This window comes from Sturnus vulgaris, chromosome 6 (assembly GCF_052056855.1).
Source record: "Sturnus vulgaris isolate bStuVul1 chromosome 6, bStuVul1.hap1, whole genome shotgun sequence".
Classification (NCBI taxonomy): domain Eukaryota; kingdom Metazoa; phylum Chordata; class Aves; order Passeriformes; family Sturnidae; genus Sturnus; species Sturnus vulgaris.
In genome coordinates this window covers 4,288,566-4,305,776 of record NC_142248.1, presented here as the reverse complement: position 1 = coordinate 4,305,776, position 17,211 = coordinate 4,288,566, and the positions used below count along the sequence as shown (strand labels likewise).

The 17,211-nt window shown below is 41.5% G+C and overlaps 1 protein-coding gene across 1 annotated transcript in view; it reads right to left on the bottom strand.

Annotated features, from left to right (window-relative positions):
* Positions 1-17,211, bottom strand: part of LRP5 (LDL receptor related protein 5) — a 136,521-nt gene that overhangs the window by 54,334 nt on the left and 64,976 nt on the right. The window contains exons 6-7 of the mRNA XM_014873558.2: positions 15,926-16,322; positions 15,324-15,495 (exon numbers count right to left, since the gene is read on the bottom strand). Of these exons, the coding sequence (XP_014729044.1) occupies positions 15,324-15,495; positions 15,926-16,322 (569 nt within the window). The remainder of the gene's footprint in view (positions 1-15,323; positions 15,496-15,925; positions 16,323-17,211) is intronic.

The following is a 17,211-nucleotide window of genomic DNA, read 5'->3' as shown; positions in this document are numbered from 1 at the left end:
AAAGCTGGGGTGAAAACTTTAACTCACTTATTTGGAAAGATACCAGGGTGAGAAGTTGACAAGCAAGACGCTTATCAAAGATGCCTCTCCAAAGCAGAAAATACCTGAGAAACTTACTGAAATGAATTTCATTTCACTCTTTACTGAAGTCTCTAGCAGAGAAGCTCGAGCTGATTTACTTTAAATCACCGAGGCTGAAAAAGACAGCAGTTCTCAAGCTGATGCACCAATGGATTTGTTGCTCAAGAACTCAAAGATGAGCAAGGACCTGGATGTTATTGGAATAAACTGCTTGAGTCTCATGTACTGACATAAACCTGTCAGATGTTAACAGCATGCAGATGCAAAGGGCCTCTTCATCCTCTCATACAAATGCTTGTTTTGGCATCTTTTGGCAGAAAAATGTGCATTTGCACCATGTTTGATCTGGAGAAAAAGAAATTAACTCATAGCATGAGGTATCCCACTCCACTTTGGAGATGAGACTTAGCTGACATGTTTAAGAAGTCTGTCTGCTGCTCCATCACTAAATGATTTGTGTTTTACTATCAATCTATAGCAGCAAATTATCTTTGAGCTCAGCCATCTTCCCCCTCCCAAACCTCACTGGCAATCTTTTATCTTTTGAGAATCACTTGTAAGGTGTTTGCAACTCCTTTGTCAAGATGGGATATCCACCAACAAAACCAACTTTACCTTTGCACTGACAAAGCTCTCCTGTGCTACTACTGGGTGCCTTGTGACAATCACAAATCCAAACTTCCAAAAGCCAGGGAATAGATAATGAAGGCACAGACTGATACGACCTTTGCAGTGCTCTTAAAAATGGTAACAGCCAGTATTGATTTTCATACATTGCAGCACAGTCAGCAGGTGTTGATAACCATAAAAATGAAGGAAGTAAAATAGAAAAGGAGAGTTGTCTTGCAGATCTCAGAAGCAGAAGACAACAAAAACCAGGGAGGAGAAGCTCTTGACCACACAGGGATGACATCAGGTGCCTCGGTTCTGTGGAACACATGGGATTGCTCCTCCCTGTGAACTGTCTCCACAGTGGGAACAAACAGGTGACAGACAAGGCACGACTGTCCCCAAGGGTGTTCCATCCACACCAGAAGGAAACCCTGTCCATGCATAAGCACCATACAAAGTCCACAGACCCACATTCCATAATGGCATGACTACAAAACATCAGAGACAGGGAGAAGACCATGTTGCTTTTCTGGCCTGCATGGCCATGCCAGAAGCAAAAGGCAAATGATTCTACCAAGAACAATTTTGCCATTTGGTCTGCTGCTGCGTCCTCAAAGGTGGATTCATAAGATCAGAACATTAAAAGCATAAGTCAAACCATACTGAAGGAAGAGCAGAGGCCAAAGGAGGGGCTGTGGCACTCTGCAAAGATGCCTTAAATCTCATTTGCTGGCAACAGTAAGTTTGCATTTAGGTAGCATTTCATAAACCTTCAATTAGTAAGGCTTTAACAAGCTGGAAACCACTAAACTTCTTCCACTGCAGGGGCACAAGATGCTGAAACACTCAGCCAAAGGTCCTGCAGCAAGTCAGTGCAAGTACCACCTACTTTTGTCCCCTGGGGATCTACTTTGTGCTGGAAGATTTCCCCAGTGCAGCCCTGCCAGAAACACCCACTAGCAGAGGAACATCTCGTACTGAAGGAAGGAGGAGTGATGATGCTCCCAGGATTACACAAGTGCTCTGAGCAAATGACATTCCAGGCCGAGGGACATGACTTCTTCCACATTCCTAACCTTCCCAACTCCTAGGCCTGGCCCAAGCCCCAAATCTGACCATCTCCCAGCAGCTCACTTAATGTCTCAATTTAATCATCTGCAAAGTTAAGCAGGGAACATCACTGCCTTTTACAAAAGCTCTTCAATTTTGTAGAACTGGTTGGTGCAAACTTTAATCCCTCTCTAAAAGGTAGTTATGTTTCACTGCCTCAAAAGACACTCTAGAAAGTTGCTGCAAAATACAGTATCTCCCTAGGGGAACAAATTAAACCTCTGCTAAACACAGCCAACCCATAAGAAAAAAAAAACAACAAAACAAAACCCCAAACCCAGGAGTCTTGCAATTACTCCTCTGGGACAATCTTCAGAACGTTCTGGTTCTGATCTCTGTCACCTCCAAGATTCCACAGGGAATCTGGCATTAACTGCTCATTCTGAATCACTAAGGCAAAGACACACCTTAGGCAGGTCTTTCCATTTTTAAGTAGGAATTCAACAGGGTGATGCACATTTCTTGTACTTTTTTCCCGGTTTGGGCTAGTGGAAATTTCCAAAGCACAGCACAGCCTTCAAGAGTAACTTCCAATCTAAGCACAAATTCACAGCCACAAGATTTCCCAGCTGCAATGGTTTCTACACAGGCTGTCCAGGCAGTGACGAGCTGGGTGCTGAAAATTTGCTTAAGTTGACATTATTTTTGTGGGAGTTGTGCAAACAAACCCAAACAATTCTCTTTTTAATGCTCTTGACAAATATTTTTACTTGCATTTTATCAAAGACACATTTCTGTGCTTTCAGTCCAAATCCTGTTTCATGTTGCTACATGCAGGGAGTACTGGCTCTACATTCAGCTGCTGGTTGCAGCTTCTCTTTAAACCATTTTTACTGATTTGATTTAATACTATGCCACCCATTAATACTCTGATCAGACAATAGACTTGGGTAGTTCTATTATTCCCAGTGAGGATGAACCTGCACCAGAAATGTTCAGTTAGAACAAGGTATATGTAGATTATCCTGTGATTCTGTATGACCTTTTATCACACCTTTTATCAGTGGAAAGCACAGAACTGTTTTTCGGAAAAGAAACTGAACAATGAAAAAACCTGACACCTGCCAAATCACCAGTTCATTAAAAGGTTCACAGATGTCCATCTCAAAACCATTTAAGAGCATGGGGTCCAGGTAAATTCATATACTGCTCCACACCGAGGTCCCTCTAGTGGCACTGAATGTCACCCATCCACATGGCACAGGCACAGTGGATGGCACCTACAGTGCCACAAAGTGGCACAGCTCCCACTGCTACACCATGCTAACAGGAACAGGACCATGTACCAGGCTGGACAGCAAATTATAGGGAATATTTCTTCCTAACCGCAGATCCTTCTGAGCCTGCATACACACACAAGGCACATCAAGTACCTCTTAAAAACGGATTTTCTGAATCAGCTCAGACAACAGTGTTGGCCTCCAGATGTGGCCAAGGTGAATAGGTCTCCTTGGTGACACACAAGGCACAGAAACCTTCTGACTCCTACAGGAATGCAGCTGGAGCCATGGGAGCTAACAATACTGCTACCTCACAGGGTCAGACTGAAGAAAAGGAGAGCAAGGACAAAACCAAAGGAACACAGGAGGATTCAGTAAAAACAGTGTCAAAATAAAATAAATGTTTTTATTTATATTTATTTCTATCTTGCCCCACTGGAAAAGGCAATTACATCACTTCTATTGTTGACAGGCAGCACAGAATTTGGATGAGACAAAAAGCCATGGTTTCTAGGTTAAGAAACACTGACACATGAGAGCAGAGAGGACCAGGAGGTAAATGAGAGGATTGACCATCCACACTGTTTCAGCACAATTGGTAAAACCCTTCTAACTGCTAAGGGAAGCAAGACCTGAAACCAAACCAGATCTTTCAGCACAGACACTGTTGAAACTGATGCATGGGGTTTGTTAATTCTGATTATCTGATAAAACAGATCCATTCTGAGATGTTTTCGAGAGGAATGGTGTTTGAGTGGTGCCTTTGCTGCTGCAGACCTGTATGAACTGCTGGGGCCTTGAACAGGGGGCCAGGCTGCAGGAATGGAAGGTGACAGCAGGGCAGCTGGGGCCACAGCCTCACTGCCTGAACCAGCCCGGTAAGGACAAACCCCAGGGAAGAGGAACAAAAACCACTTCTGCTCTCCCAGAGACCTGACTTCTCTCCAAGGACACAGCTCTTGTGAGTAGGGCCTCTCCAGTGCTTCACCTGCTAGGTGACTGCAATGGGGTTTTCAAAATAAGACTAAAATATTAATATATTTGACAAAAAAGAGGCCAGTTTTAAGTTAGAAGCAGCTAGCTAGGTTCTAGTGATGTCCTCCCTGGAAAGTTTGTTCTTGCCTTAAATTTGCCTTTAACAGGGAATAAAAACAGATCCCTAACTAGGAGAAAAATGCACTCTGTCATTGCCACCCATTTTACAAATCACAATGTTTGACTTTTAAACACATAAAATCACACCAACAAATTAAAAAAGCACATGATCCAAAATTTCATATAATCATGAACTAGTGGAGAATATAATTAAACCGATGCAATACTTGATCTAGGAAAAAATGCATATGTTTTCAGCTGGAAAGTAACTTTAAGTCAAGTGAAGAACTCAAGAGCAACTCAGATGAATAACTGGCATAATATAACCTGAGCAATCACTTGTCTTTCTAAACTAAGAGCTCTGCTCAAGGGGTTTTATAAAGGCAAAACACCCCACGAAGCAAAGTCATTTCAAATTAAGAAGCGGGAGAAAATTTACTGTAAAAACACAATCTAAGATGGGGATGGTACCAGGCAAATTCCACAGCTGCGAGTGGATGGCAGGTGACACCTAAAGGCAGCCTTAAAAGCTGGGCTGAAGTCACTAGGGGCAGGGCAGGATGAAAACGAGCCCAAGTTGTGTTCTTACAGTGGCACACAAGAGGCTCCTGAGGGAAAGCAAGGTGGCAGAAATACCGACACCAAATGCAAGGGGACACGAGAGACCCATGAGAGCTGCAGCCAGCCGGACAATAAAGGTGACAAGGGAAACACAGAGCACCCCGGACAGAGAGCAGAGCACAGACAGGACTAAAATGACATGACAAGGATGTCCCAATAGTTGGAATCAGGAGGAGGAAATGACCAACTCGACTATATTTCTCTACAAAGTTTGTTATTCATTTGTCCAGCTGTGAAAAACTCAACTGAACGACACTGACCATCGGTTTTAAGCTAAGAAATTTACAATTTAGAAAACAACAAAGAAATTAAATATTATAGAATCTCTCATCTCTTTAGTCTGCCTGGCGACCACTTAAGAGCTGTTTTGCTGGTCTTGCTGAAGGGTACATTTCTTTTTCTGCTTTTTCTCCCTTCTGCTGAAATGTGAACAGTACCAACATACTGCTCCCTTTATTTCCTGCTCTTTCACCGTTGCTCTCATTTTTACATTAGCACTAATGCAAAAACCACTGCAAGCCACGCACAGGCTGGGCTTTAAAAAAACAAGGTATTTGTCAACCTTTTAATTCCTCTGTGAAACAAAGGAAGAGAAAAACCACTCACACAACTAGGTTTCCATAAGTAATGGAAAGAGCAATGCAAAGAATCTATAGACCCATTCTTTAAAAGCTATGAACAGGGAAAAGAAGACTATGAAAAAGGCTACCCTTGCTAGTTTTTTGAAGGTAGAAAAAAAAAAAGTGAAACAAAAGGTCTGAGGAGAAAATAAGAAGCAGCTTTCAAAACAACATCACACAAAACACCACTGTGTTAGGAGGAAAAAAGGGGAAAGGGTGGAAGAAAAAAGGAGAGGAGAAAAAGGAAAAAAAAGGGAGGGGGGAAGAAGAAAAGGGGTGAAAAAGAAAAAAAAAGCCAATCCAACAGATTGAGTGCTAGGATCTTTAACACTGCCAATGCACGAACCTGTCAAACATTTTCCTCCCATCTAGTGTGTGTCTTTCTTCAATACTAGAGTCCTTCTGAAAGGGGGAGGCAGAAGAAAAATGATTGCACTACATTTACATCACTGCACAACACGGGAGATTTATCAGCATTTTTTAACAGCCAAATCAGCCAAACAAATTGTCTGCAGAACTGCAACAGTAACCTATGGGAGCTCCTTACCATCGGCAACATCACAAGCGTGTTGGGAGAATCAAATCTTTTATTATAAAAATCAATCACAATTCCCATTCTGTTCCTTGATCCCTTAAAAAAAAAAAAAAAAAAAAAAAGCCACAAAAACCTGAGTGCTGCTAATTTAGCCTTCTCACTAAAGAATGAATACCAGATAAAAAGGGAGCCGACAGCTGGCCCAGAGCCAAAAAGAAACCTTTCAGGCACAAAAATTGCCGAGAACAATGTTCTGCACTCACAATTTTTTTACATGCAGCTCCGTACGGACAGGACAGGCATATCTGGCAACATGGCTAAGAATATACATTTATGATGGAGTACACTGCCTCTTAAAAGGAGAAATAAATTAGAGATTAACGCCTTTTATGCAAGCTGCAAGGGAGAAGAATTCCTGGAGCAATTCAATTCAGTTCAAGGAACAAGGCTTCTTTCAAAAAGTCACCCTTTAACTGGGAAGGGCGCTTCTTTGCAGGGAGCCTGAACTGAGAAATACGCAGCTCCTTGCTCTCTATTTATAGTCATTCAGGCAGTGAATAGCCTCATTCCAAATGCCACAAGGCATACTCACAACCTTTTATTCCAGGGACCTGATTTGTGTTTCATTTCAAAAAGTCCAGCCTGATGAGGGGGGGAAAAAAAAGGAAAAAAAAATTAAAAAAAAAAAAAAGTGGGAGGGAGGGAAGGAGAAAAACAGCAACGCGTCTTGCAACAGAAACTCTTTTTCCTCCCCAACTTTTCCTTTATGAAGCCGGTGCTGGAGAGTGTGGAAAAGTGGGTGGGTTTTTATTTAGAAACCTTCCCTATGGGAAGGGAAGGAAAGTGCGAGCTTTGGAAGTGGACGCGTTTTTACTCATTCCACGCTGAATGCCAGTTGCCCTGCAATTTAAGCAAGTCTGGGGGAAGGAGAAAAAGGAGTGAGGGGTGAAAGCATTTCAATTACTTGGCTTTGAAGACCCTTCTGAATGAGAAAGAGACAGAAAACACTTGTCAAATGCAAGTTCAAGTGAAAGCCACTTCTGCCAATGAAGTGTGCAGATGGCTGTGGGGGTTCCTCTGAACCCTAACTGGGCCTCTATTATGTCTTTATTGCTCACAAAAAGGCCAGGGTCACCTTCAGTTTAGAATAAGTTAGCATCCTTTCCCACAGAATGACTCTGGTCAATCAAGCCAAGCAAAGGAAGTCTTCCTTTGAGTGACTGCTATCCCATCAGTGCACTGAAGAATTTTTAGAAAGGATAAATAGACACAAAAACCTTTGGTCTCATCCACACTAGCGACATTTATCAGAAAAATTTCCCACCGCTGCAGGCAATCCTGGGAGAACTCGGGGAGGCTGTCATGTATTTCTGTGAGATTTCTCTCTCCTTAGGCCTGGATGATAGGAGTCTAAAAATGGTACTGTGACAGCTTTCAAAATTTCACTAATAAGATGTGGCATGAAAAGCAAGTTCCACACCTTTATTTGTAGTGCCAGTGCTTCAGAAGCATGGGAGCCTCGCCAGGCCAGCCCAGCACACACCAACTCTGCTGTTTTCTACAGCATCCACGTTCCACAAGCAAAAACTGCAGAAATCCGTGCTGATAGGAACCTCTGGTACCATCACCTGCTCTCCCAGCACTGCCCAAGACAATCCAGCTGGAACATTCCACTATGATGTTCTGTGGTGTTGTGAAATATCATCACTTAATGCAGACAGCCTTAAAAAAAATGACCCAACAAAGCTGGAATAGGAGGCTGGAATTTGAGTTTGTGGCAAAAACATTTCTGTATTCTTCATTTAAGAAGTTCACACCTGAGGTCACTAAACACCAATAAAGGGTTCAAACAAGAGGAGGGGGAGGACTTTTTTCCCAGTGAAAAGTTAGTTCCTAAACTATGGTGACCAAGTGTGCATATTGGCACAACTACCTCCAAAACATCAGAGAAACAAGTCTCTTTCAACACTGCTGTAAGACAGTATTCATGGGATCACAACTCTTGGGCAGCAAAAATCACCTTCCCTCTAGATTAGAGGTAAATTCTACGGCAAACTCAGCACTTTTCTTGGGAAGATACAGAAGAAAGTATGAAAATGAAATCATAAAAGGTAACAGTATTTAAAGGAAATCACTCATAGCTATTGGCAAACAACATAGCAAGTAACTTCAAGAAAGTTACCAAGTTAAAACCTCTCAACTACCCTACCTGCTGGTCTGACAAACTCAAAGTTGCTCCAACTCCCAGAGAAGCCAACTTTTTCTCAGCAATTGGAAAAACACACACTTGTTCTGTGCTAGAATATACACCAGGCTCTCTAACAGGGGGGCTCACTTCCACATTTCATAGGTACAGAAGCCTTTGTACCACTACATACAAAACCCCTCTTTTAAATACAGAAAGCTGATCCCAGCAATGGAAGTAAAGCAGAATTCTCTCCCTAGCAAGAGGAAAAGGGTGATTTGGTATCAGATAGCCTAAAATAATTCTTCAGGGAGAAAGGAGAGCCCCAAACATGTAAAACTCAAATAATTCTTCAACTTTGTAGTTTAATACATCCTCAGGATTTCCTCTTGATAAATATGGCAAAAGCTGCACATACAGAAATAATTTCTGAGCACTCCACAGAGAACAAATTTAGAAGCTGCCTGTCATTTGCTTCTTTTTTAAGTTGTCTCTTTAAAAGAATAGTACAAAACAAAAGAGTTCCCGGATAATTTTTATGGCAATACAGCAGCTCTAATAAATCCCAAATTGTTACAGATTAACCTAAATTCAAACTGGTAGAAATTTGAGTGTGGAAAGACTCAAAGGAGTATTTAAACTGGCAGTATTTAAACCGTGTATTTTTTCACTTTGAAGCTATTTGATACAGTACCAAGCAGCCATATAAAACTTTAAGAGAATTTCTGATCAAAACCATCCGATAGAGGGATCTCATTCAATCAAAACATTATTTGAGAGTTTTCTACCAGTACATGAAGTGACAGGACTAACACAGGCCACATCATCTCCTGTATCATCTAGGTGGGACAAAAAGTCCCTGTTTATGCACAATGGGGTTTTGCTGCAAGGCTGGTTTTGCTCTGCTTCTTTAGAGATGAGAATTTCTGGTTATTTATGATGCTGATGGCAAGGTCAACTAATTTGAACCTTGCACTTGGAACAGAGAAGCAGAACTCCTTGATGTTTTTCAGTTCCTGAAAATTGGGGAAGGGGGAAAGAGAGAAGGCTAATCCAGTATCTCAGCACAACCTCCAAGAAAAAATTCTCTTTACTACAGAAAAGATTCGCCTTTATTGTGGAAAATCCATTTATGCTCAACAGTAGCCCAGACAACAGTCTTCACTTCAGACATAGCTGCCTTTTCCATATGTATGGCCTAGGCTGTGAAGAGAAGAACTGGCATCTTGAATTTGATTTGCAGTTAGTTACCTGGGAAATCTCAGCTTAAAGAATTAAGAAGGTGCTCATGGCACCTCGTGCTGCCAAGGAGACAAGGTACATACCTGGAGGACTGAAGCCTCCACACCCCTGCCAACAGGGCTGCTGCATTTCAGAGAAAAGAAGATAAAGACCAGACTAACTGAGGCTAGGTCACCATTCACCTGCAGAAGCACTCCACTATCCCACCCCATCCTATCAGCCCATGCACAGCAGTAGAAAAAGATTTTCTCAAGAAAATTTTGCTGAAGAATGGAAAGTTTTATGTATCTCCAAGAGCACTACTGAACACAGAATGGAACCAGCCACAGCTTGGATGTGTTCCTTAAAATAAACACTTTCTTCTTCAACACCGTCTTCCCTGTCACTTGCTCAGGGCTCAGATACAAGTTCACCTGGCAGCTAACACCGAAAAGGGACGGGAGGAAATTCACCTTCCTAAATTTATCTTCCTCCTTTTGGTCAACGAGTCTCTCTGCTCTGTGAACACTTCCTTTCTACTTAGCTTAGAGCAGAAAGGTGTGACCCTTCTGTACTGATCTAAAGCATCTCATTCTCTGAAAACTGGATCTGACTTCCACAGTTCCCACACTTGGCAAAAGTTCTCCGAGAAGTAAACAAAGCTCATGTGGTGCAAGGTATAAAATAACAGATTGAAATGCCTAATTAAGCAGTAAGCAAAGCACAGACAAACTGATCTTATAATTAGAAGAGTAGAGCTAGAAGGCTCTGTGCTCCTGAACAGGAAATGGGCTTTGTTTGTTGGCAGGTAGAGGCTGGCTATATTTCTGTGTTCCAGAAGGAGGTAGCATCACATCAGGAAATCCTGAACCACACATCAGGGTTCAGAAACATATAACAGACTCAGAAGAGTTTAAATTCACTAAAAGCCATTAAGATCTGAAATCACTCACCAGTCTGACCTGCTGAGCACTACAGATCATTGTACATCACCTCAGCAGTCTGTTCTACAGACTGGTGTGTACGAGGCTGGATAAACTGCAGCATCATTTTCATCATAGCAAATTAGTCAAGAAAGACAATTCCAAATATGCACGAGCAGAAAATTCTTCATTGCAGAGGAATTTGAGACTCCACTAACATCTCTGGGAGTCTGAACTGAGGTGCTTACTCCTGACCCCAAATCTGGTGGTGAGTCTGGTGTTGCAAGCAGAACACAACCAACAGGCAGATGAGAGAGTGGGGATTCTTAAACAAGAGAGAATAAAGATCCCCTTCCCCTGGCTGCCAGGTTTCCTTCTTCTTCCTACACGTGCACACCCCTGTGAGGCCTGACATGATTTTGTAGAATTAGATGATATAGGTCTCTTCCCTCCCAGAAAGTCTGTGTTCCATCCTCTGGGAAAAGCAAACATAACTGATTTGTCATCAGTCTTAAAGTCTAAGAACTGTCACAGAATTCACAAAATCACAAGGTTGGAAGAAACCTTCAAGATCATCGAGTCCAACCCATGCCCTAACACCCCAACTAAACCACGGCTCCGAGTGCCACATCCAATCTTTTTTTAAACACATCCAGGGATGGTGACTCCACCACCTTCCCAGGCAGGCAATTCCTGTACTTCATCACTCTTTCCATAAAAAAAGAACCCTGTAACCACACTTTAAGGTTGCCCTTCCTCCAAATGACTCCTCCTATCCATTCTACAATGGTTTTGTGGCTCCTGGTGTAAATCTGGTCCCAAGCTCATCAGGACAGATTATACCCCTCCAGAAGCCTAAAAGGTAGTTGGTTATACACCAGGTCTTTGGACACTGTTACAAACAGAGCTCTCATGTGATAGAAGTTTGCTGAGCAGCTTCCTTCAAGCAAAACAAAAAAATCCCCATCCACCTACAACAGCATTCTGCTGCCCAGCTTGTACCTTGTTCAGCTTGCTGGTTCCTCAAGCTAAACACAGAGCAATAGAGAGGCCTGACAGCTATTTCAGATTAATAAAAACACAGTGTATTTAATGCTCACAAACCACACAGACAATCCCCAGCAAAAAAAAAAAAGCATACCCAACAGCCACAAACATGCACTCATGTCATTCCTCCAACAACACAGCTTAATGCCAGTCAGCAGAGCAGAGCACTGCAAACAGAAAAACCAGAAGTGCTGCAGGAATACAGAGCTGAACAGAGCTCTGTCAGCTGCAGGGATGAACATGACATTTGCCAGCCCAATTCTGCCACGTGCTAGTCAGCATTAACATGTTGTATGCCAAAATCATGTGATCCCTGTCACTTCAGGTACGTACCTGACTAATTTATCAGAAGTAAAAAAATATAGGATGTAGTAAAAAGTATGGGAGATACATATTTCATTCATCTAAGGACCACAGTGTAAGCTTCAATTAATGACATTTCTTTGCCACAGTTTTAAATTGAATTGAATTGATTGTCACTGAAAAGTTTCCAAAAAAAACCCCAAAAAACCCACTGAAATTAAGGCTCCCTTGCTATTATGAATCAAAGTGATTTTATTAATGCACCTGCCTATTTAGACTGATCTAAGATTGTAGATGTTATTTCAATCAATGTCTTCCTTATTTCTATATCCATTTAAGTTTTCTTTAATGTAAATATGTAGTGTGGGAATTATTTACATTAATATAAGTATAAACTAGGTCTTCTGAAATGCATTTATATTTATAGAAAAACAATGCTTTGAGATTTTTACAGGTAATTAGCATGTGGCAATATGTTTATATTAGTTGTTCTCCCTATAAGATTTGCTTGTTTCAGTAGTAGTTTATTACATTGTAAAGGGTTTTTTAACCCTTTGATGAAAAATGAAACACACAGACACAAAAACATATCAGTTATGAGAAAATGTCTCATGTATAAACTAAATACTGCACCTTTTAGGTCAAATAACTGGAAAATAAAGTGCAATATGTGAAGTATACTTGTTTAGAAAAAGCAGCCTTAAGTTAGTTTAATTATTTTTTTTTCCCCAGTACAACTGACTTCTACAAATCCTACTCCTATATTTAAGTTGCAAATTGTTCCAAATATCCTTTTATGTTATTATGCAGAATGTGGTCAACAACACATTAATTATAAAGCTTTCTTCCTGAAAATTCAAGGGCAGCCCACACAACTGCACCTTGGAAAGAAATTTCGGTGAGCTCCATGATCATCACCTGGTGCTGCCTTACACTTTCAACTTAAAACACCCTACAAACTTGCAAAGACTTACTGTATGTGATATGTTATTTATATTTATTCCTAGAATATTGCACAAGCTCAACTAAAAAGCGTGTGTAATGACCGGCACCTGAAAATTTCACAATTGCTCATTATGCAACTATACCTTAGGCACTTTAAGCAAATACTGAAGAAATAATACATGGGAAACCCTTGCTTGCCACAAATTTTTTTAAAGGAGAATTAGGAAACTATACACGTGGGCCTTTGCTTCTCTCTCTGCTGGAACCCTGTAATCCTTATTAATCTGCTGTTTGTTCCTGGAAAGTAACTTTTCTCTGTCAGTAAAATCCAAAGTTCAGTTGGATTAATCCATGCCCTTTATTTGTAGCTGAAGCTGTGTCGACAAACACATGATTTTGACAGACACGACTCAAAATTTGCTATCTATTTTCTATTTGCCATACTCTTTGCCACAGTAATTTTAAAAAAACAAACTTAAAACCCGGGAACAATGTTACCACAGGGTGCCAAATTTGCAGTGAAAGCCCCGTAGGCTCCTGTCACGCAGAATTTTGACAAGCCTTGCCAAGTGGTTTCTTCAGGATGCAAACTGCTTGCAAAGTGACTGGGTCCTTTGTGTCACAGCTGAATGCTGCAGATGGGGAAGGTTAGCAAAGGGGTTTGGACAGGAAAGGGTAACTGCTGTTTTCACCCTGTGAAGTTCTCCAAGCACAAATAAAACCCTGGTACAGGGTGATGCCTGGTACCCTCAGCAGCTCTGCAGAGTTTATTTTCTAACGGAGGAGGAGTGCACCCAAAAGTAATGTCACAGTGTGTCACCAGAACTGAACAAAACCACCCCTGAAACCAACCCACCCAGGGGCATTCACGGGGTATTTCAAACCCAAGGTCCAGGAAAAACAGGACAGATGCCTTCAGCCTATCAAAAGTCCAAGCTGTACAAAGTTCACTCACTGCTTAAGAATTTTAAATTCAAACTGGCCTTCCCAGTGAGAGTAAGATCCCTGCAGATCTAAAATACCAGAAACCAGAGCAGAATACCAAGCAGAGATACACACAAATCTGCACAAACTATATTCACTCTTGTGTTTTGTTCTGTGTAGAAAGCAGTTGAAGGCATGCCATGTGATGAAAGCAATTCTCAATTACCATCTAACAGCAACTTGGGATCCCATCTTCAGCACAGACAAGGCAGCACCTTCCCTGCTGCTGAGTGCAACTCTCTGAACTGTGCAGGGGCAAAATACTTGAAGACTTTCTTCTTCAGAAGCACTCAGCATAAATCTGAATGTCATTTAAGATGAAGCAAAAATTCCCTCCTTGCAGTGTAGCAAGACAGTAAACCACCCAAAACATCATCAGCTTTTTTTTTTTCCTTTTGCTCCCTAATGAGCTATAAAATAGATAGAGCTTACTATCTACCATCCCATTTATGCTGGTTTTAGATGATAACAGAAACTAAATTTATCCAGTAACATGCTTCAAGGTAATTTTAGGTGTCTATTGGGGAAAAAAGAAAAATCCCAATAGCCAGCTGGGTCAACTATAGCATAAAATATAAATATGTATCCTCGACTTGAAGTCAGCTGATTTTTGTTTCTGACAAGCTGTGGATGCAACATCCATACATACACAACAAATCACTGAGACAGGGTGGCTGCTACTAAAATGGCACGTTCTTGGCAATAAAACACAAGCACAGGAAAATGAGTTTATGCTGAATGACTCCAGCAGCAAGTGAAACTGGAAATGCCCCACTTCAAACGACACACAGTGAGGTTTTGTGCATATTAGGGCCAGTAGAGTAGGGCAAAAGAAAAACTAAGTGAATAAAAAAAACCCTACATTGGTTTCTCTGGTTTCCCTAGACTTTGATGTCAAACCAAACAGGATGGCTGGATTTGCTGCCTGACAGTGAAGTGAGACAGACTGAACACATTGCTTAGCCCCATGAAACACAAGGCAGAACTTCTACCACAGCTATAAAAGGTGGCATCTGGAATGTTCCCTGTCCTACAAGCTGAAAGGCAAGGGGAGACAGGATCTCTCTGGTAGTCATCAAACTCAGAATTAGCTACTGCCAAACACTGAAGTTAAATTTCTGGAGCTAGCAGACAGTCTTGTTTCCTCTCTACCTTATGGCAAAATCTTTAGAAAGCGGTCATTCCTCAAACTCTGTTTATCTAAATTATTTATCAAAAAATGTTGCATATGCTACTAGCCTAAACAACATTAAAACTCAATTGATTTCACAGGCCATGACCAAGGTAGGAATTTCCCTCCTCAAATTCAGGCTCAGACTGCCTATATTGCTTTCAAAGCAGTAAGTACATTAAAAATTACTTCTCGTCCACAAATCTGGACACCACATAACCATTAATATCCTGGCTTTCCAGGGCCTCCATATCCACTGGCACCTGTACACGAACCTTGCACTGTCTTTTGCATCCAGCAATTTTAGATAGCAGCTCCAAGCAACAAGCCAAAACATCTTTTAAACAAATTTTACCTGAGTGTCCCAATTTGTTGCAAAAGCCTCGGGTAAAACCTGAGATTTCAAGCAATTAAATTGCACTTGGAGCAATGCAGACATAACAAACATACCTTTTCTTACAGAAATTTTCTGAACCACATAAATGTACTTCCTTTCTTCTCAAATATGTCTTGTTATGCTAAATAATCGTTTTAATATTAATGAAGCAACAGAGTCGTCCAAAAATGGGTAAATGTACCCAAGACAAAGCTGCATATGAGAACTGCACTTGTTTTCTACAAATGCACCCAAATATGGCTCTGTTACTCACCTCAATTTTATCTGTTTTTGCATCTCCCCAGTAAAGCTTGTTTCTTTCAAGATCCAGTGCCAAGCCATTAGGCCACCCAAGGGATGTATTCACCAGAACTCTCCTTTCTGAGCCATCCAAATAAGCACATTCTATCTTTGGACTTTCACCCCAGTCTGTCCAATACATGTAGCTGTAAAAAAAAAGAAAAAAAAAAAAGAGGGGAAACAGTTAATGCACGCAGTAAGCAAGACAAGAGTTAAGGTCTGTGCTGCTTTTGGAAGAATTTGCTTTCTGCTTCCCCAACAGCAGCAAACAAGCCAACTCAAACTGTAATCAGTGAAGACAATATAAAGTTTGAGCAGTAAATAAATTAAACTACTGAAAATATGCAGTGGCCCAATTCTTTCATAGTTAGGATAACACTGAAGATGCAGAGAAGAGAAAATTCAACCAAACACCCAATGTATAGGTTCATTGAAGAACACTATATTTAGAGGTTACCTTTTACATACAGTTATTAAAGGGATGAATCCAGATAAAACCAGTCATTTCCTGAATATCTGGCAAACAGCACACACATCATCCTGCAATCCTGCAATCCTACTGAAGCCAAAACTCACCCCATGACAGGATGGAGCACGATGGCTCGGGGCTCGTCCAGGTTTTCCGAGATGAGGATTTTCCTGGAGGTGCCGTTGAGCCGCGTCACCTCGATGCGGTCCGTGCCCGTGTCAGTCCAGTACAGGTTCCTGGCCACCCAGTCCACAGCAATGCCATCAGGATGGTTGATCTCTGTGCTCACCAGAGTCTGGGCTCCAGTGCCATCCAGGTAAGCGCGACGAATTGCCCGGACATCGTCATCAGTCCAGTAGATGTAGCCTTCCACGGGGTCATAGTCAATGGCAATGGCGTGCCTGATGTTGTCGATCTGCAGAATGATGTCAGTGAAATCTGGTGTGTCCAGGGAAATCCTCCTCAAGTCAGTTCTTCTAGCGAGCAGCAAGACTTCCTCAGCACCTGGGGGGAAAAGCATTCATGTAGTTGTGGAAAGGGGTTCTTATCTTTTAAGTGTGGCGGAAATAAGATGCACAGCTCCAGAGACAAGAAAGAGACAAGTTTGTTCAGAAACACACTTGGTTTTATAGCATGACTGCAACTCCAAGAGTAGAGAAAAGGTGATTGGTTCAGAGAGAAGACACCCCATTCCCAGGGCCTGGGCACACACCACAACAGGTGTTTTATTCTGTTATTAATTCCTTTTTATTTTGACCAAATTATCACCCTGGGAGAAATTCTCCCTAGCCTTGAGCTGGACCAGCTCATCGGCTGGGAACAGAGCTGAAAAGCTCCAGCCTGGAATATTTTTCAGGCTGTAATTTTCTTACTTTCTCAATATGTGTCCCACACATTCATGGCATCATTTGCATTGCCACTGATGTGAAGATTTCAGTAGAGCACAGCAGGCTGCCAGCTGCTACTGTCACTATAACAAGGAGAGATTTCCTTAAATAAGGACATCAAGCTTTCATGAAAATATAGACTGGCTTACATTTTAGATAGCAATTTCTCCCAGCCTTCTAAACTAAATACAGACCAGAGTAATCTGTCTCTAGAATCTAAAACCAAAAAATTTGGTGGGTGCAGGTCCAAATATTTCATCACATTATAGAGACTTGCTCAGCCAAATGTCTCACTAGACAAGTTTCCACACATGCCCTACGCAGTAAATGACAAGGGCTAACAGAAGACTGGAGTATTTTGTAAACAAATTCCATTAATGATTTACTCCAGACAGTCCAACAAGAAAACAAGTCACAACCACAGCAAGTATTTATCATTTGGCCAAAGCTGACGCAAAACAATTTTAAGGCAGTAGGATTGTTGTCCTTTTCTCTCCTCTATTCTT